The sequence below is a fragment of the Cupressus sempervirens genome, chromosome 6 (assembly GCF_028749045.1).
Source record: "Cupressus sempervirens isolate cs-2001-9-10 chromosome 6, ASM2874904v1, whole genome shotgun sequence".
NCBI classification, from domain to species: Eukaryota; Viridiplantae; Streptophyta; class Pinopsida; order Cupressales; family Cupressaceae; genus Cupressus; species Cupressus sempervirens.
Genome location: NC_143123.1, coordinates 56,925,940 through 56,941,391, shown reverse-complemented (window position 1 = coordinate 56,941,391; position 15,452 = coordinate 56,925,940). Strand labels below are relative to the sequence as shown.

The following is a 15,452-nucleotide window of genomic DNA, read 5'->3' as shown; positions in this document are numbered from 1 at the left end:
TGATAATTAAAGTTAGGATTATAGTTAGATATATCATTTAGATTAGGTTTTAGTCAGGGTTTAATTAGACCTAAGATTAGGGTGAGGATCAAGGTGAAGTCTATATTAGGGTTCATATCATGGTAGGATTGAAACTAATGTTAGGGTTAACATTGAAATTATGATTAGGGGTAAGGTGAAGATTTATATTTGGTCATGATTGTGGTTTGTGCTAAGATTAGGGTCTAAGCTATTATTAATTTTATGATTGTACCTTTAGGGTTAGGGTTTTGTTTAAGTTTATGATTATGGTTACAACTATGGTTTATGGTTCAAGTTTAAAGTTGGGAATGTGATTAGGATCAGGGATTAGTAAATTTTTTAAGAGTTCGGTTATAGGTTTACACCATGGTTAGGACCTTGGGACTGGATTTAGAGTTTAATATCATGGTTATCCATATAGGTAGGTTTAGGATTTTGATCAATATTTTGGAGTTTGTTTTTACATTATGGTTAAGGGTTAGATTTTAGGGTTAGGACTATAACCAATATTAGTGTGTAGGTTTTTGGTTTAGATTATGGTTTGGACTAAGATTTTCGTTATGATTAGAGTTTAGAATATCAATAGGGATATGTTTTAGTGCTATAATTATAGTTTAATGTTGGATTATAGTTATATTGTACATCATTGTTGGGGCTAGGGCTAAGGTAGGGGTTGTTGTTAGGGTTAACTAAGGATGACAATTAGGATGGTTTATCTTTTCAAGTAGAAAAAAAAACTCATATTGATTCAAAAACAAAGAAATTATACTTTGAAAATATTTTTCTATGTCATAATAGATTCATTTATTTTAATTATTGTATTAGTTAATTAGTTGTTTGATGTTTCAAAGTAAACATGGCTTATTTTATTTAAATTTAAATAATATTATTGTTTTGAATTGAATTTAGCTTAATTGTTAATGATCATATTTATATTTCTAATATTAACTCCAATTTGATCAAAGACCAAATATATTTTTGGTATTTTTGTAAACAAACTTGCTTAACACTTCCCTATTTCAAAGTTAATAAAATATCATTTCTATTGTCTTAGATTTGAGAGTAAGTATATTAAATAAGTAATAATAAATGAACATTATGATTAATATATTTCTAAAATAAAAATATATTACTTAAAAACTTGTTTACTTTAAATGAATAAAGTACTCATTTACTTGTAAATTTTAAAAATAGAAATTAATCTACATATATATAAAATATTTATTCTTTTTCCTATTTGCATACAAATTAATTAAAATCTAAACTTTAATCTACATAAATATTTTTAAAATATATATCCATCAATAAATAGTTTAGAATAAAGTCAAATCTAAAAATTAGACACATATAGAATCTTTTTAATTTCTATATACATGTTTTTCTAATTTATTTCTACAAACATGCAACTGATATTTCTATTATCCATTTTTTTCCATTTAAAAAAAATCTAGGTGTAAATAGAATTTTTTTAGATGCATGCAATCTTTCTAATTTTTTCTACATACATATATTAACATTTCTATTTTATATTTTGTTTTTACATTATGGTTATTTCAATCAAAATATGTAGATGTAAATAGAATTCTTTTCAAAAAGATTTATTTAAATTTAAATAATATTATTGTTTTGAACTGAATTTAGCTTAATTGTTAATGATCATATTTATATTTCTAATATTAACTCCAATTTGATCAAAGACGAAATATATTTTTGGTATTTTTGTAAACGAACTTGCTTAACACTTCCCTATTTCAAAGTTAATAAAATATTATTTCTATTGTCTTAGATTTGAGAGTAAGTATATTAAATAAGTAATAATAAATGAACATTATGATTAATATATTTCTAAAATAAAAATATATTACTTAAAAACTTGTTTACTTTAAATGAATAAAGTACTCATTTACTTGTAAATTTTAAAAATAGAAATTAATCTACATATATATAAAATATTTATTCTTTTTCCTATTTGCATACAAATTAATTAAAATTTAAACTTTAAACTACATAAATATTTTTAAAATATATTTCCATCAATAATTAGTTTAGAATAAAGTAAAATCTAAAAATTAGACACATATAGAATCTTTTTAATTTCTAGATACATGTTTTTCTAATTTATTTCTACAAACATGCAACTGATATTTCTATTATCCATTTTTTTCCATTCTAAAAAAATCTAGATGTAAATAGAATTTTTTTAGATGCATGCAATCTTTCTAATTTTTTCTACATACATATATTAACATTTCTATTTTATATTTTGTTTTTACATTATGGTTATTTCAATCAAAATATCTAGATGTAAATAGAATTCTTTTCAAAAATCTACATGTATATAGAATTCTTTTAATTTTTTACATACATAAAATCTTTCTAATTTTTTTCTACATACATAAAAGAATAATTTCTATTTTCTATTTTTTATTTTCTATTTTAAAAAAAAAGCTATCATAAAGATTGATAAAAAAATTGATTGCATATGCATTCTTTATTTTGTGCACTAAACGCACAAAATAAACTATATAGATTAAAACTTCCCGTGCTGGGCATGAGAATATACAATAGAAATATCAGTTAGCAAGAATAGTCGGCCATAAGCAATCAAATCTGCCTTGCCACTGGAAATAGCTTCGTTACCATCATCCCGATCATAACCCCCTGTAGCCAAAAATGTTCCCTTGAATGCTGTTCTTATGGGAATCAGGCTCTTTTCACTCGCTATTGTCATCTGCGAATTATCAATCTTGGGCTCAAAGAAATGAGCGTACAATATCTTATATTTATTCAGAGCCTCTGCCATGTGAAGTCCCAGTGCCTCTGGATTTGAGTCATACGCTTCTGCATGATTCGAAAATGGAGAAAGCCGAATTCTCACATGCTCTGCTCCGATTTCCTCCACCACTGCTTCCACAACTTCAAGTGCAAATCTGCAACGATTCTTCAATGTTTCGCCATAGCCATCTGTTCGATCATTCATGCTATCCTTCATGAACTGGTCCACAAGGTACCCATGCGCCCCATGGATCTCAACACCATCAAACCCTGTTCGTAAAAGGACTAATTATGTCAACAAAAGGAACATTCTCTTCTTCAAACCAAGATAGATCAGAATAAAAAAACATACCTGCATCTATTGCATTCCTGGCAGCATTTCGAAAATTAGCAACTATATTGGGAATTTCCTCTGTTTTCAGAGGCCGGGGAGGAAAGAAATCTGCCACATCCTTTCGGTTCGGAAGAGGGATCTTTCCAGAGATTGGTTTTCTTGTGGAGGAAACTGGAGATTGGCCATTAGGCTGATAATCTGCATTCCAATGCACCCATTAAATACACAATACACTGTTTGTTGTGGAGGAGAGCCAACCAAATTGAAATTAATTAAAATTGAAATCTAAATCAAAGTAGAATATTATAACTAATTTTGAATTTCAATTTACATCTACATATAAATCTAAATGAAAATGTAAATAAAAAATAGAAATCTCACCTGCAAAAATGTTACTCCAAAACTTCAATTTACTCCTATTCAAAAACTCCAATCTAATCCTCCAATAACCTCCACCTCTTCCTTCCTGCAAAAACATAAAATGAAAATGAAATGAGGAGCCTTGGTTTTATAACTTCTTAGAGGCTCCTCATATCCCCCAACAGACGTCTCTTCACATTCCACGAATTTGTTTCAAATTCCCCCACTCCCCGCAAAAAAAAGCATGAATGTGCATGCAAAATTATATTTAACAAAAAAAAAAATCATATTGAAATTATTTCGCCCCTATTTTTTCGGGCCCTATTTTTTCGGGTCATACTTTTTCGGGCCCTACTTTTTCGGGCCTATTATTTCGGCCTCCATTTGGCTTCCTATTATTTCGGCCAGCTATTATTTCGAGAATTCTTTTTTAATATTTAATTTGGAAGTTTGTAACTGCTCCCAATTCTTTTTTATTGACAGGAATCTTGGCATATTCTCGTGCTGGGCATTTGTGCTGCCATTGTATAGAATGCCTCTCGGCGTAAATATGAAAATAATATAATCATTATTTATGTTCTTGTTCATAATTTGGATTCGATCAAGACATTTTGATGCATTACATAGCGAACATAATTAGCTTTGATCTCACCCACTATATTATTAATTTTTTATGGGTGAGTGATTGATTGATGTTATTTGTCTACATTAGGAAAAGATTATTATTGTATAATCTTTTATAATTTGGCTTTAAAAGAACAGCTGAAATTGCCGATAAAAATAAAGCCGACTTCTAAATAGTAATAGAAATATCTTTGGGGTGCACGAATCGTCTTCTGTTAATTAATTCACCGACTCTACCGACTTTAAATGTTGGATAAAATTCAAAAACGTAATTTTTCTTAAAGATAAAAAATAGATGGAGATGAACCGTGCAATTAATGCCATTTCAAACATGGTTTAGTGAGTCTGAGTAATATGGATTAAGCGCTTTCGATATAATTCAAGAGTCCATGGTCTCTGAAATACAAAACAATTTTAATCCTCTAAAATTTAAGTGTTCATATCTGATATGCTACAATTAAGATTAGTCTTTGCAGTATTAATTAAACAAATTTGAGCTTAAGAAGATGTGTTCTGGTCAAAAATCATACTAGTATGTTATTTACACTAGCGCTTGTACCCCATCAGGGTCCAAGAGTACAGCCGATAGGCATTGCTATTGCAATGTGCAGTGGATACAGGTTGTTTCCAATTTGTATGCAAGATTTTGCTTCATTGAACACTGCTGTTATAGGTGATTAAGTTACTCAGATAGTCCATGTGACTTTGACTTTTGTTTCATAACTGTGATATGGAAGCAATTATGTATTATCAGAAAGGGAACTGCAAACAGAACATCTCTGTCCATAAAATATTATGTTCACCTTATACAACTATTGAGTATATCATTACACCCACTCACTCATGAGTTAACAGTAGAAACCATACTTTCAAAAAATGGCTTGACTAAAATTATAAGATTGACATCAGCATCGAAGTTAATATCATTGGGAGAGTGGCAATAAGAGCCAGCACTGCCTGAGTAGTCAACTTTCTTGAGATTATACTTGATACTGTCTCTTCTCACCTTCAATGTAACAGCCTGTAATCAGATTCAAATACAAGTTACTTTAATATAAATATCTTAAATAGATTCATTATGTTATTCATTAGATAGTTGCAATATCTTAAATCAGAGCTAACAAATCTACAAACTATGCTGACACATTCTTCACAAAAATTATGATTACAATTCCTTCTGTCAAACTCACTGTTTTAGTTGTTGCCCTATAAATTTGAGTTGGAGAAATGGAGTCTTGGTTTGACGTTTGGAATCTGAACGGTGACATTGAAAGCTTTATAAAATTTTGAAATATTTGTTTATGTTTATTTACGAATTGATGGGCTCTCAATAATTCAAAATAATGAAAATATCAGGGCTATGATGTAGTTTTGACCATCAGCTGTAGATTCATTACACTAGGAAGCTTTAATGTTTGTAATGGATGAACTTTCATCCTCTTTCAACAAAAGAGATGTAGGCAAGGTTCAGGTACCCAGTGAAAGCAACCAATGCTTGTGAGTCAATGCCAATCAATTTCAATAAATCTTATTGGTTGTATATTTCAAACTCTCTTATTTTGAATTGATAATCGGTGAAATAAGTAGCAGGGGACTTGATTTCAAATGCGGACATCTTTTCAACTGAATTTACAAGCAGCCACTAGTAGTATAATAGCTGACATGTTTGATCTTCTAAGAGGATTTTTAAAAACCAAAAATGAAGTAGAATACATTATGTTCAAAGAAATTGCGGCATTGAAATTTTTTGTCATAATCATTTCGGTAACCACGATTGCATAAATATTTGTGGTGAATCACCTTGCGAGAAACGAACTAATACACCCTATTAATTTGAATTTGGGTTCTACTTATAGTTATTATCGAAATAAGGATTGAAAAAAAAAATTAAGACTAATTGTTAGGCATTCAAGGATTATAATTCCCAACAGCCCAGCTTCAGGTTTGAATTTAGTCCATTCCAGTTTATTTCTTAGGTATTCAGGTCTGTGATTTCAGAAAACCCATATTTGAGTTCCAATTATTATAGAAAAACCTTCCTTAAAAAAATATTGAGAACATGGATTTCTTTCTAAGATTCAAACACAAGCAATGAACTGTCAGCTGCATGAATTTAAGACACGATCCAAACAATAAATAATGCAAAATATTTTGTAGAAAACAAAAGAAATAAGATAACAACAAATGCAATTCATAAAATATGCAACCAAGAATATTTTCCTGATAAGAGTTGAGTGAGTATATACATGATTGAACGAAGCTGTAGAGTCTCCAGAAATGGAAATTTAATTGTGGAACAAATAATCCATCATCTTCCTTCACTATATAAACATCCTCTGCATGTTGTCTAGTGATCAGTCCCATCTTCTCTTCAATCTCTATAACTATATTTATAAGGACACCGATCCCCTCACAATCCATCCAAAATATCCAGTAACAAAAAGAGCATAGGAAACATGGAATGCAAAAGAAGTGTCCCGTTTTAATGGCAGTTGTTTAACAGTAAGTTGCATTAAACTGGACCAATATGAAGATAGAGAATTAAGAGAATAGATTACGCTAAATTTCAAGTTAAATATACAACTTTTCAATCTTTTAGTACTTTCAACGGTAGGGAAAATCTTTACTACAGTATAAAAATGGAAGGAAGCATCACTCCCCAAGTCATGACATTGTCAAATGAATTGTTGTGAGTAGATAGATTAAAGGGCTTACATTTTGAGAGTAGATAAATTAAACAGTTGACATGCAACAATTTGGAATGTGTGGTGTGTGAATGACTCTCTTAAAGCATCAAAACCATGGCTGTAAGTCTAAACTTTATACTAAATATACCATAAAAGATGTACTATTGACCAAACTTGGTAATTAGTTATAATTTTAAAATAATTGTATTCTCAATTTGATATACTTGATAATGTGTCTTCTTACTTTCAACACAACAACAAACACTGCTGATCTCCAATACCCTGTAATCAGATTCAAACACAAGTTAGTTTAATATTAATATCTTAAATAGATTGAAAAATTATGATTACAATTCTTGGCTTTTACTTTCTATCTGCCAACACATTTAGTTTTCTTTTAGTGATGAATAGATTCTTCTCGTGGCCCCTGAAAGTGCAAAAGAAACAAATGATGAGTAATGATTTATAGCAGTAGTCCTATAAGAGCGTTGAGGTTGGAAAGTAATGTAGGTTAGGGAGACAAGCAGTACCAGTATATAGGAAGGTCCATTCAAATTACTTGTGCAACAAACTTGGTGTAGGTGTTGTTCTTCATTCTTTCTGATATTGTTGAATGGGTTATTCTGCATCTTTTTGTATCTATCAAAAGAAAAAGTTGGGTCAATCCGAAGTCCTTGTATTGATTTGACTCGTGACATTGTTGTGAATGTTAGGCCATGCCGTTCTATCTTTCTAGTATCAATTGTCACTTTGTCTAGTGTGAGACCCTGAGATTTGTGAATTGTGATGGCCCACACCATAGTGATAGGTATTTGTCTTCTGTTGCCTAGTGACATTGGTGTTATTGGAACACATTTTAGATCTGCTCGATCCCATATTGGTCCAATATAATTGTTAATCCCAGCTATAACATACATAGGAATGTCAAGCGGCTTGGACCCAGGGCTGTAGAAAATTTCGGTAATGTTGCCAAGTGCTCCATTGACAGGTCCTATCTATGACCCTAGAGTGGGCTGGAGGATTAGTATGGCATAAATTTGTAATTGAGTAAAGATTATAACTCAATTTGAGTATTCGAATTGGTTTATAAAAAATCTATGAAATAGAATAACTTTCCCAACCAACTTTTTGCAGGTATAATGTGATTGAAGTAGAGAGGAAACTGAAACAATAAAATCCATGATTCAAATAAAAGCTTCTGTCAAATCCATGATTCACATAAGACATGGACATAACTATTTGACACCTTAACAAAAATTAAGAGTAGGAGATAAGTCAAAGAAATGATCAAATTAATTTAAATCATTTTCTTCCAAATGAAGAGATAAAAAATCAAAGAACAGAGACGGAAAATGAAAAATAATCTCCAATGATTATAATGGTGTTTGACATTCCAAAAGGGATATTGATAGCCCTAAATTGTAGGTATGGTGCCACAATGAAGCACAATGAATTATCTAAGCATGGAAAGATGAAAATAGAGAACATGTGTGGAAAATTGTTGCAAAGTTGTGACTACCAACCATAATCAAATAACTTTAATGAAAGGTGGGTAAGTGCACCAAGTTGTGGTGCGAAAAGGGGGGTATAAGTGGACACCTTTTCCTTGAAATCACCAATTTTTTGACTTCAACAAGAATTTGAAGATAGTTACGCTCAAAATTTTAAGATATGACAAAAACAAAAGTCATAGTCCTCTGAATCTAGTTTCTAAACTACTAATTTTTTTTCAAAATGGTTTAGTTTTAGGTCCTCAAAAAAGGGGGCCACAAAAAGTGGTACTGTTTATTCCAGAAAAACATAACATAGTACAAAGTGTGGCCCCCCTAAAATTTTAACTTTTTTTAAAAAAAATCTTTAATCGCTTCAATCAAAAGTTACCTAACACTATGTAGTTTATCCAAGATTTTTTGGGTAATTTTATAATGAGTATTTTTTTTTAATGAATTTTATAATCAAACACATCTCACAAATGTGAAATATCTATGTGCTCCCCCTAGAAATGATTGAAAACTAATCTAAAATCAAAACTTCTTTTTTTCAAAGTGTGTAGAATGGAGTCTAGTTTCTAAAAAGCTAAGTTTTTGCAAAATTCGATGAATGAGCTAAAATCTACAGTCCAATTAGTAGATGTTGGTTTTTGACAAAAAATGGACATACATTCAAAATAAATTATAGATGAAAGGCTTGAAATAGTTCAAATAAAAAAAAATTATATGGTTGTGTAGCTAACACAGAGACCTACAATGTCATGTAACCTGATTTTATCGATGCTCAACCATGAGGAAACTGGAAGGAGAGCACACAAGAAAAATCAATCATTTTTTGTATGTTTGTAGCAAAACACGTCTCAAACTAGTTTATAGACTCCAAAGCTTTGGGTTGGATCCCCAAGGCAAAGCCAAACATTAGGCTTGGTAGAATGTAAAGCTTTAAATAGCGTGTGCACCCTATAGTGCGTTCACACTATAGCACGCATGCGTTATTTAAAGCCTTTTAAATTTACTTTTAAATAGCGGGTACGTGCTTTGTAATTTTTTTTTTGAAAAGTGTGCACGCGCTTTAATGCATACACACTATAGCATGTACGTGCTTTGCAAAACTAGAATGAGAAAAAAAGGTCTCATCTTTTTGGCACCACAACTTGGTGCACTTACCCAGGCATCAAATTTATTTTTCTATAATACCGGTGATTTGTAAGAAATGCTACACAGACAAGCTTACAAAACATGATGAAAATTGAACCCTATAAAGAAGGCACCTAAATTCTAATTAGGGCTTTGTTTTTCATACCAAGGTAGTAGTGTGTAACCATTGTCGAGAACCTAGACCCATTATCCAACCCCTTCCTATCTACCTCTGCAGCCGTCTATCTGATAACTCCAAAGAACAGTAGAAGCGATCAAAAAAAATACTCCAAAATATGGATAGTTCAAGAACAAGGGAGAGAAATGACAAACACACTCATCAATCTATAGCAGACATGCGACCCCTTACCACAGCAATAGCATTGGCCAAATTTATAGGGGGCTCTGGCCGTGCACAAGCAATATCTGCAGAGGTAGTCGCGCAATGCATAAGGTCACGTAATCTACAATCCACCCTAACCATAGACCCGTGGCCTCCAGCTATATGCAAATCCAATGTCTCTGACATATCTACAAAGCTGGTGATGCCCTAACTGTAGACCCGTGGCCTCCATCAGTCAGCAAATCGAATGTTTATTATTTACGCCAATGGGAGACTCTGCCCCTCCATCTGACAGGGAAGCAACTATCTATCCATCTAGGCTGCTTAGTCACTACCCCATTCGTAAGCAGGTCTGGGGAACCCAATGTCAGAGGCAGTCGTGAGACAATTCCGACAGGCCAGTGCAAGCAGCAGCGTGAAGAATTTCTGGTGGGCTATCGCCTAGGTGAAAGCCTATTGGCTAATAAAGTTTCCAATTCTTTCTAATTTTTTTTCATAAGAGAAACTAACATCTATAGAGATGCAATGATCATCATTGTACACAAACATAAGGATTTTGTTCACGTCTTAATCAAAGTGTATAGATGCTTATCAAATTGAATTTTTATTAATTTATTTTTGATAGCATCACTATAAGATGAAACTTATTATTATTTATAATACTTTTATTAGTACTATAATGAATTGTAAGTAAAATTAGTCAACTTCATTCATATATGAAATTCATTCAACAAAGAAAAAGTGTCATCACATACTTCAAAAAAGTCACCACTAAAACTGACATAATGTAATGAAACTCAATATCATCACTGTATAAAAACTAAGGAATCTTTTCATGTCTTAACAAAAGTATACAAATGCTTCTCAAATTGGTCTTCTATAAAATTATTTTGTGCAACATCACTGTGAACTAGAATTTGTTATTTGTAATATTGTTATCATTTGTAAGTAAAAATGGTCAATTTTATTCATATTTGAAATGAATTGATAAGTGACATTACATACTTTAAAAGAGCCAAATTTTAGAACATAAAAAAAGTATCCATGTTCATGTTCTTTAACTTGAATAGTTGTATGCATTATTGTCAACCATATAAGTTTATTTTTAATAATAAATTTGAACACTTATCTATTCGTCAATTGATGAATGACCAAGGGATGGACATTTCATTTTTGTACTTTACATTTGTATTGACTTGTTCAAAATCTCTATCAATATGTGTTAAATCATTTTTTTGATTACACTTTTCCACTTCATTTTAGTTTGTGTATGTTTCATCCACACATGTTATGGATCTCTTTTGATAATTGATGTTAGTCATATTAATAAATTCATTAGGTAGGGATTTCAAACTTAATTCATAATGTTCACAAAATAGATTTATGCATGTGCCAAATAATCAAGTGTACACCATTTGGGAATTTTGAATAGAACATTTAAAAAACTTTTTCTAAGAATTGAATGGTAACTCTTCTTCATTAGTTTACATATCAAATAATACTTTGACAAAGGCACATGATAAATTATTATTTCATATTCTAACTATCTTCAATGACTCTTGATTATGTATCATAATCTTTATCTTTAAGATTTCTATTTAATATCTCACACTCTTCCATTTTAGCTAACAAACTCTTATTTCTCAAAATCTTCTTAGTTTCTTCAAATATTTGGATACCTTCTTCATATTTTAGATGTAACTAGATAATCTTGACAAGTATTCTTTTTACTATTCTATACTATGAAAAATAAGTTATTTTCTAATATTAGTAATGTCCACAATCTGTTTTCATATAATTACAATATCATAACCGTGAAGGGTGACAATTAATCTAAAAAAGATTTGACGTAATAAAACTATCTAAGTATATACTTACAATATCATGTATTCTTCAATAGTTTCCCAATAGGTAAAAAATTGTCTTGAGACATTACCTTGCTATTTTAGATCTACTTCTATTAAATTTGGGAAAGATGTCTAAATTCATTTAGAATTATATTTGAATAATTTGGAATAGTAGTATAATTAATTGATGCATAAGTTAAATTCGAAATGAATTTTATTAAGAACACAATTATGTTATTCTATACTATACATTATGTCATTTAAATGTAAATAATTAATGATATAAAATTAATTTGTATTGCAAACACATACACTTCCACAACATATATAACCAATTTATGTTCTACATTGACAATGGACGCAACTAGTGCTAGGGTTTCAATGGGAAGTGATGGAAGCCAAGGGGAGGATAGTGAAGACGATAATGATGGGGAATGCTTGCATTTCACTTTTTGGGCTTTCAAATGTTCTGGGCAGATTGATTTTGGGAAAATCTATGTTGAAAGCTTGGACTATGGCTAGGATGGGAAGATCTAGACTATGCAGATCTATGATGGAGTTCTAGAGTTGGGTTGTGCTAGGCAAAGTTGTGCTGGGGTTTGGAGCAGCTATGGGTTTTTGTAAGTAGAATTTGATGATGATGAAGATCCAGATGGATCTTGCTAGTGTCTTCAATATTTGGTGGAAAGAATGTGGAGCAATGCATTGGAGGTTATTTTCCATGTTGTCTCTACTTGCTCTAGATGCATTAGTGATCTTGGTTGCAATAGATTGAGGGTTGTTCTCTCAACTTCCTCCGCTTTCGTAAGATGCATTGATGATATCTAGTATAGTAGATTGGGTTTTTTTTTCCCTACTATCTCTCCTTTTTGATGATCTATTGGTGGTCTCTCGTGCTGCAAATGTTTGCCTGTTGGCCCTATTGTCTCTTCTTCCTCTAGAATTTTCTATGTGGGGGTTATCCCTACCCAAAACTCTATTGTGTGTGGGTTTTGGTGCTTTATGGAGGCCTTTAGGGGCCTCCCTTATTTAGATTTTTGTTTTAGGATGGACAGGTTCTCTACCTTTAATAGATGGGTAAGATCTTTCCTCCCTTATAAAACCCTTAGTCTTTTGTGCAACTATCCTCTAGTCTTCTCCTTCACTTTTCTGCATCCTATTGAGGTGGAGAACCCTATTGAGGTGGGAGAAATCTTATGGAGGTAGCTGTTTGCTAGGGGAAAGTGGTGGTAAATGGGTTCAACAGGTACTCTCCTTCTACTGTTGGCAAGTATCCCTCTCATTTTGCAAGAGATCAGAATGGTTAGAGCGTGTTTGAACAATATACTTCAAATGGTTAAGATGGTATGACTTTGCAGATAAATGCTTTGATGCAGAGATGGTTGTTGCTTCTTTTGAGGGTGGCCTAGGTCTTCCTCTTTTCTTCTACATTCATAGTTCCTATGGATGTGGAGAAATCTCCTATTGAGGTGGAGATCATATTTTTGCAATGATAAGTAGAGGAGACTGTCATCGAGATGTTATGTACTTGCACTACTTTTAGTAGCTTGGTTAGAAAAAGAAGGGAGAGCAACTCTTAGCTCTGGGGCTTGGTCTTCCTCCTCCATGATCCTCTCATTTCTATTAAGATGATGTTGGAATTTTTAGGGGGCTGGAAGAATTTTACTACATTTTCCAAAGTCAGATGTCAAGCTTTGCCTAGACCCATGGTTGGAAGGTATGTTCTATGTTTACCAAGGCTGGAGGTATAGTCTTGTTTGGTCTTATATTTTTGTTTAGGATTTTGATAGGTGTGAATGGCCTAAGTTTATCTCTTTGTTGTTATGATGATGTTTAGTTTTTCTTTTCCTTGTGATCAACTGATTACTAGTAGTTGTAAACAGCACATCCTAGTTCTTCATTGTACTTTTTGGTTTAAGTCTAAAGCTAATGTGTGGGCTTGTCCCAAGATTTTTAGTGACAACATTGACGATGGTTTGTGGGTTAGTTTCTTGTGGACCTTTGTATTTGACAAAGGAAGAACTGATCATATGGCATATTTCATTACTAGGCATTCGTAATGTTTTGTTACTAATGTCTAGAGGTTTGTTTGTACTTTGGGTCAGCACCCACTAATTATTTCTTTTCTTAATCAAAAATATTAATTTCCATTCAAATGAAATTATTCAATGTGAGCCTCCTATTCTTATCAATCATTTTTCATAAAATATTTTCTTTTAATAGTATCTCATGATTCCACAATCCAAACCATTATATCCCCACCTCATTTTGAATCATTTGTTGTTACTAGCTTTGAACTGGTTAGGAGTTTTTAAACCTTCTCTTGGTTGTCTATATTTTATGCATCTATCAAAGTTGACTCATAAAATAATCTCTCTCCTTCTCACACTCTATGAACACTTATTAAACATTTGCATCTACCATGATAAGGCTTTTGAGAATACTTTGATTTTTTTATCTTATTGTGTTTTGACTATATTTTGATGAGAAAATGTGGTAGAAGGTGGATGTTTTTTTTTCAATAATTTATACTTTTCTACTGTAAAATTAAGTTTTACTAATAAAAATATGGAACATTTTTATTATCTTTATTATGTAAGTGAATTTATTATGATAATAGACTCTATTTTGTGCATTAAGAAATATATTTTTATGATATTGTGGGATAATTTGATCATACAAATTATAGTAAATACTTTATTTTGTGTTCTTAGATAGCGGTCATTACTCCAAGTTTTATCTTTCAAATTAATTTTTACATGTTTTATAAATTGTTTCTTGGATGAATCACATTTGTTACTCCAATTTATCTGAAACATATTTTAGTAATGTATATCATCAATTTATTCAAACTTTTTTAATTTATTCCTAGCATATATAATGTAATGTCTAGTTCAAATTAATTTAGTAGAAACCATTACATACCTTAGAGGGAGTTCTCAATTGGATGTGGTGCAACCTTTAGTTGCAATATTATTAATGACATGTGTAGAGAAAATTATTCTTTTATTAGAGTTACCATTATTTTAACTATTCTTAAAGTAAATAATCTAATCTCCACTTTGATGCTTATTTATATCTTGTATAGGGAATATCCAATCAATATGTAAAAGGAATTATTTATTAATATAAATATTAATAGAATCTAGAGAATCGTGTTTTATAAATTTTTATATTAGAGAATCGTGTTTTATAAATTTGACATATTAATAATCATTTTAGTAATACATACAAAAGTTTGGATAGAAAATGACATTTTAAACAACTTGTTCATAAATAAGAATTCTTTAATTTAATACTTGTATTGATCAAACTTTCTAGAACATATTAGTGCTGTAAGCTTACAACTAGAAAGTTCAACAAATAATGATATCTATCTTCAAAAAAGCCAAGCATAATCTTATAGGATATTAATTTAAAATAATTTTTTATAAATAGATGTTCTTTAATTTACTTGCAATGACCGAACTTTCTATATTTTATTAGTGCTTCTTAGAAAGCGTTAGAAAGTTAAACAAACAATGCTATTTCTTCAAAAAAGTCAAGCATAATCTTATAAGATATCTAATTTACAACAACTTGTTAGTACAATAAATTTCTATATACTTATTTTACAATTTATTACAATTTATGAGACAATTTCTACATAAAACATACAAATCTTATCAAAATTTTCTTTTAAACCTATAAAATAAGTAATACAATCATTATTTATTTATATTGTTGCTGATAATATGCATTGACTAAAACACATTACATAGCCAACATAATTAGCTCTGATTTCATACTTAAATTAGTTTATAATACGTGAATAATTGATTGATGGCATTTATT

General features: G+C 30.8%; 1 protein-coding gene across 1 annotated transcript; it reads right to left on the bottom strand.

Moving 5' to 3' along the window:
• Nucleotides 1-2,551: 2,551 nt before the first annotated feature.
• Nucleotides 2,552-7,783, bottom strand: LOC149551121 (putative 12-oxophytodienoate reductase 10). The gene is made up of 6 exons (XM_089790056.1): nucleotides 7,717-7,783; nucleotides 7,026-7,083; nucleotides 6,517-6,631; nucleotides 4,982-5,135; nucleotides 3,149-3,328; nucleotides 2,552-3,066 (listed from the first exon to the last, which is right to left on the bottom strand). The coding sequence occupies exons 1-6, from the start codon at nucleotides 7,781-7,783 to the stop codon at nucleotides 2,552-2,554; spliced, it is 1,089 nt and encodes a 362-aa protein (XP_089646182.1).
• Between the last annotated feature and the right edge of the window lie 7,669 nt (nucleotides 7,784-15,452).

Excerpts from the sequence above, each read along its gene's own strand:
- LOC149551121 (XM_089790056.1), bottom strand. The coding sequence starts at position 7,783 with ATGGAGCACTTGGCAACATTACCGAAATTTTCTACAGCCCTGGGTCCA. Across the intron at positions 7,084-7,716 it reads AAGCCGCTTGACATTCCTAT|GGTATTGGAGATCAGCAGTG; the intron begins GTATGTTATAGC and ends ATCTGATTACAG. Across the intron at positions 5,136-6,516 it reads GATGGATTGTGAGGGGATCG|GCTGTTACATTGAAGGTGAG; the intron begins GTGTCCTTATAA and ends ATCTGATTACAG.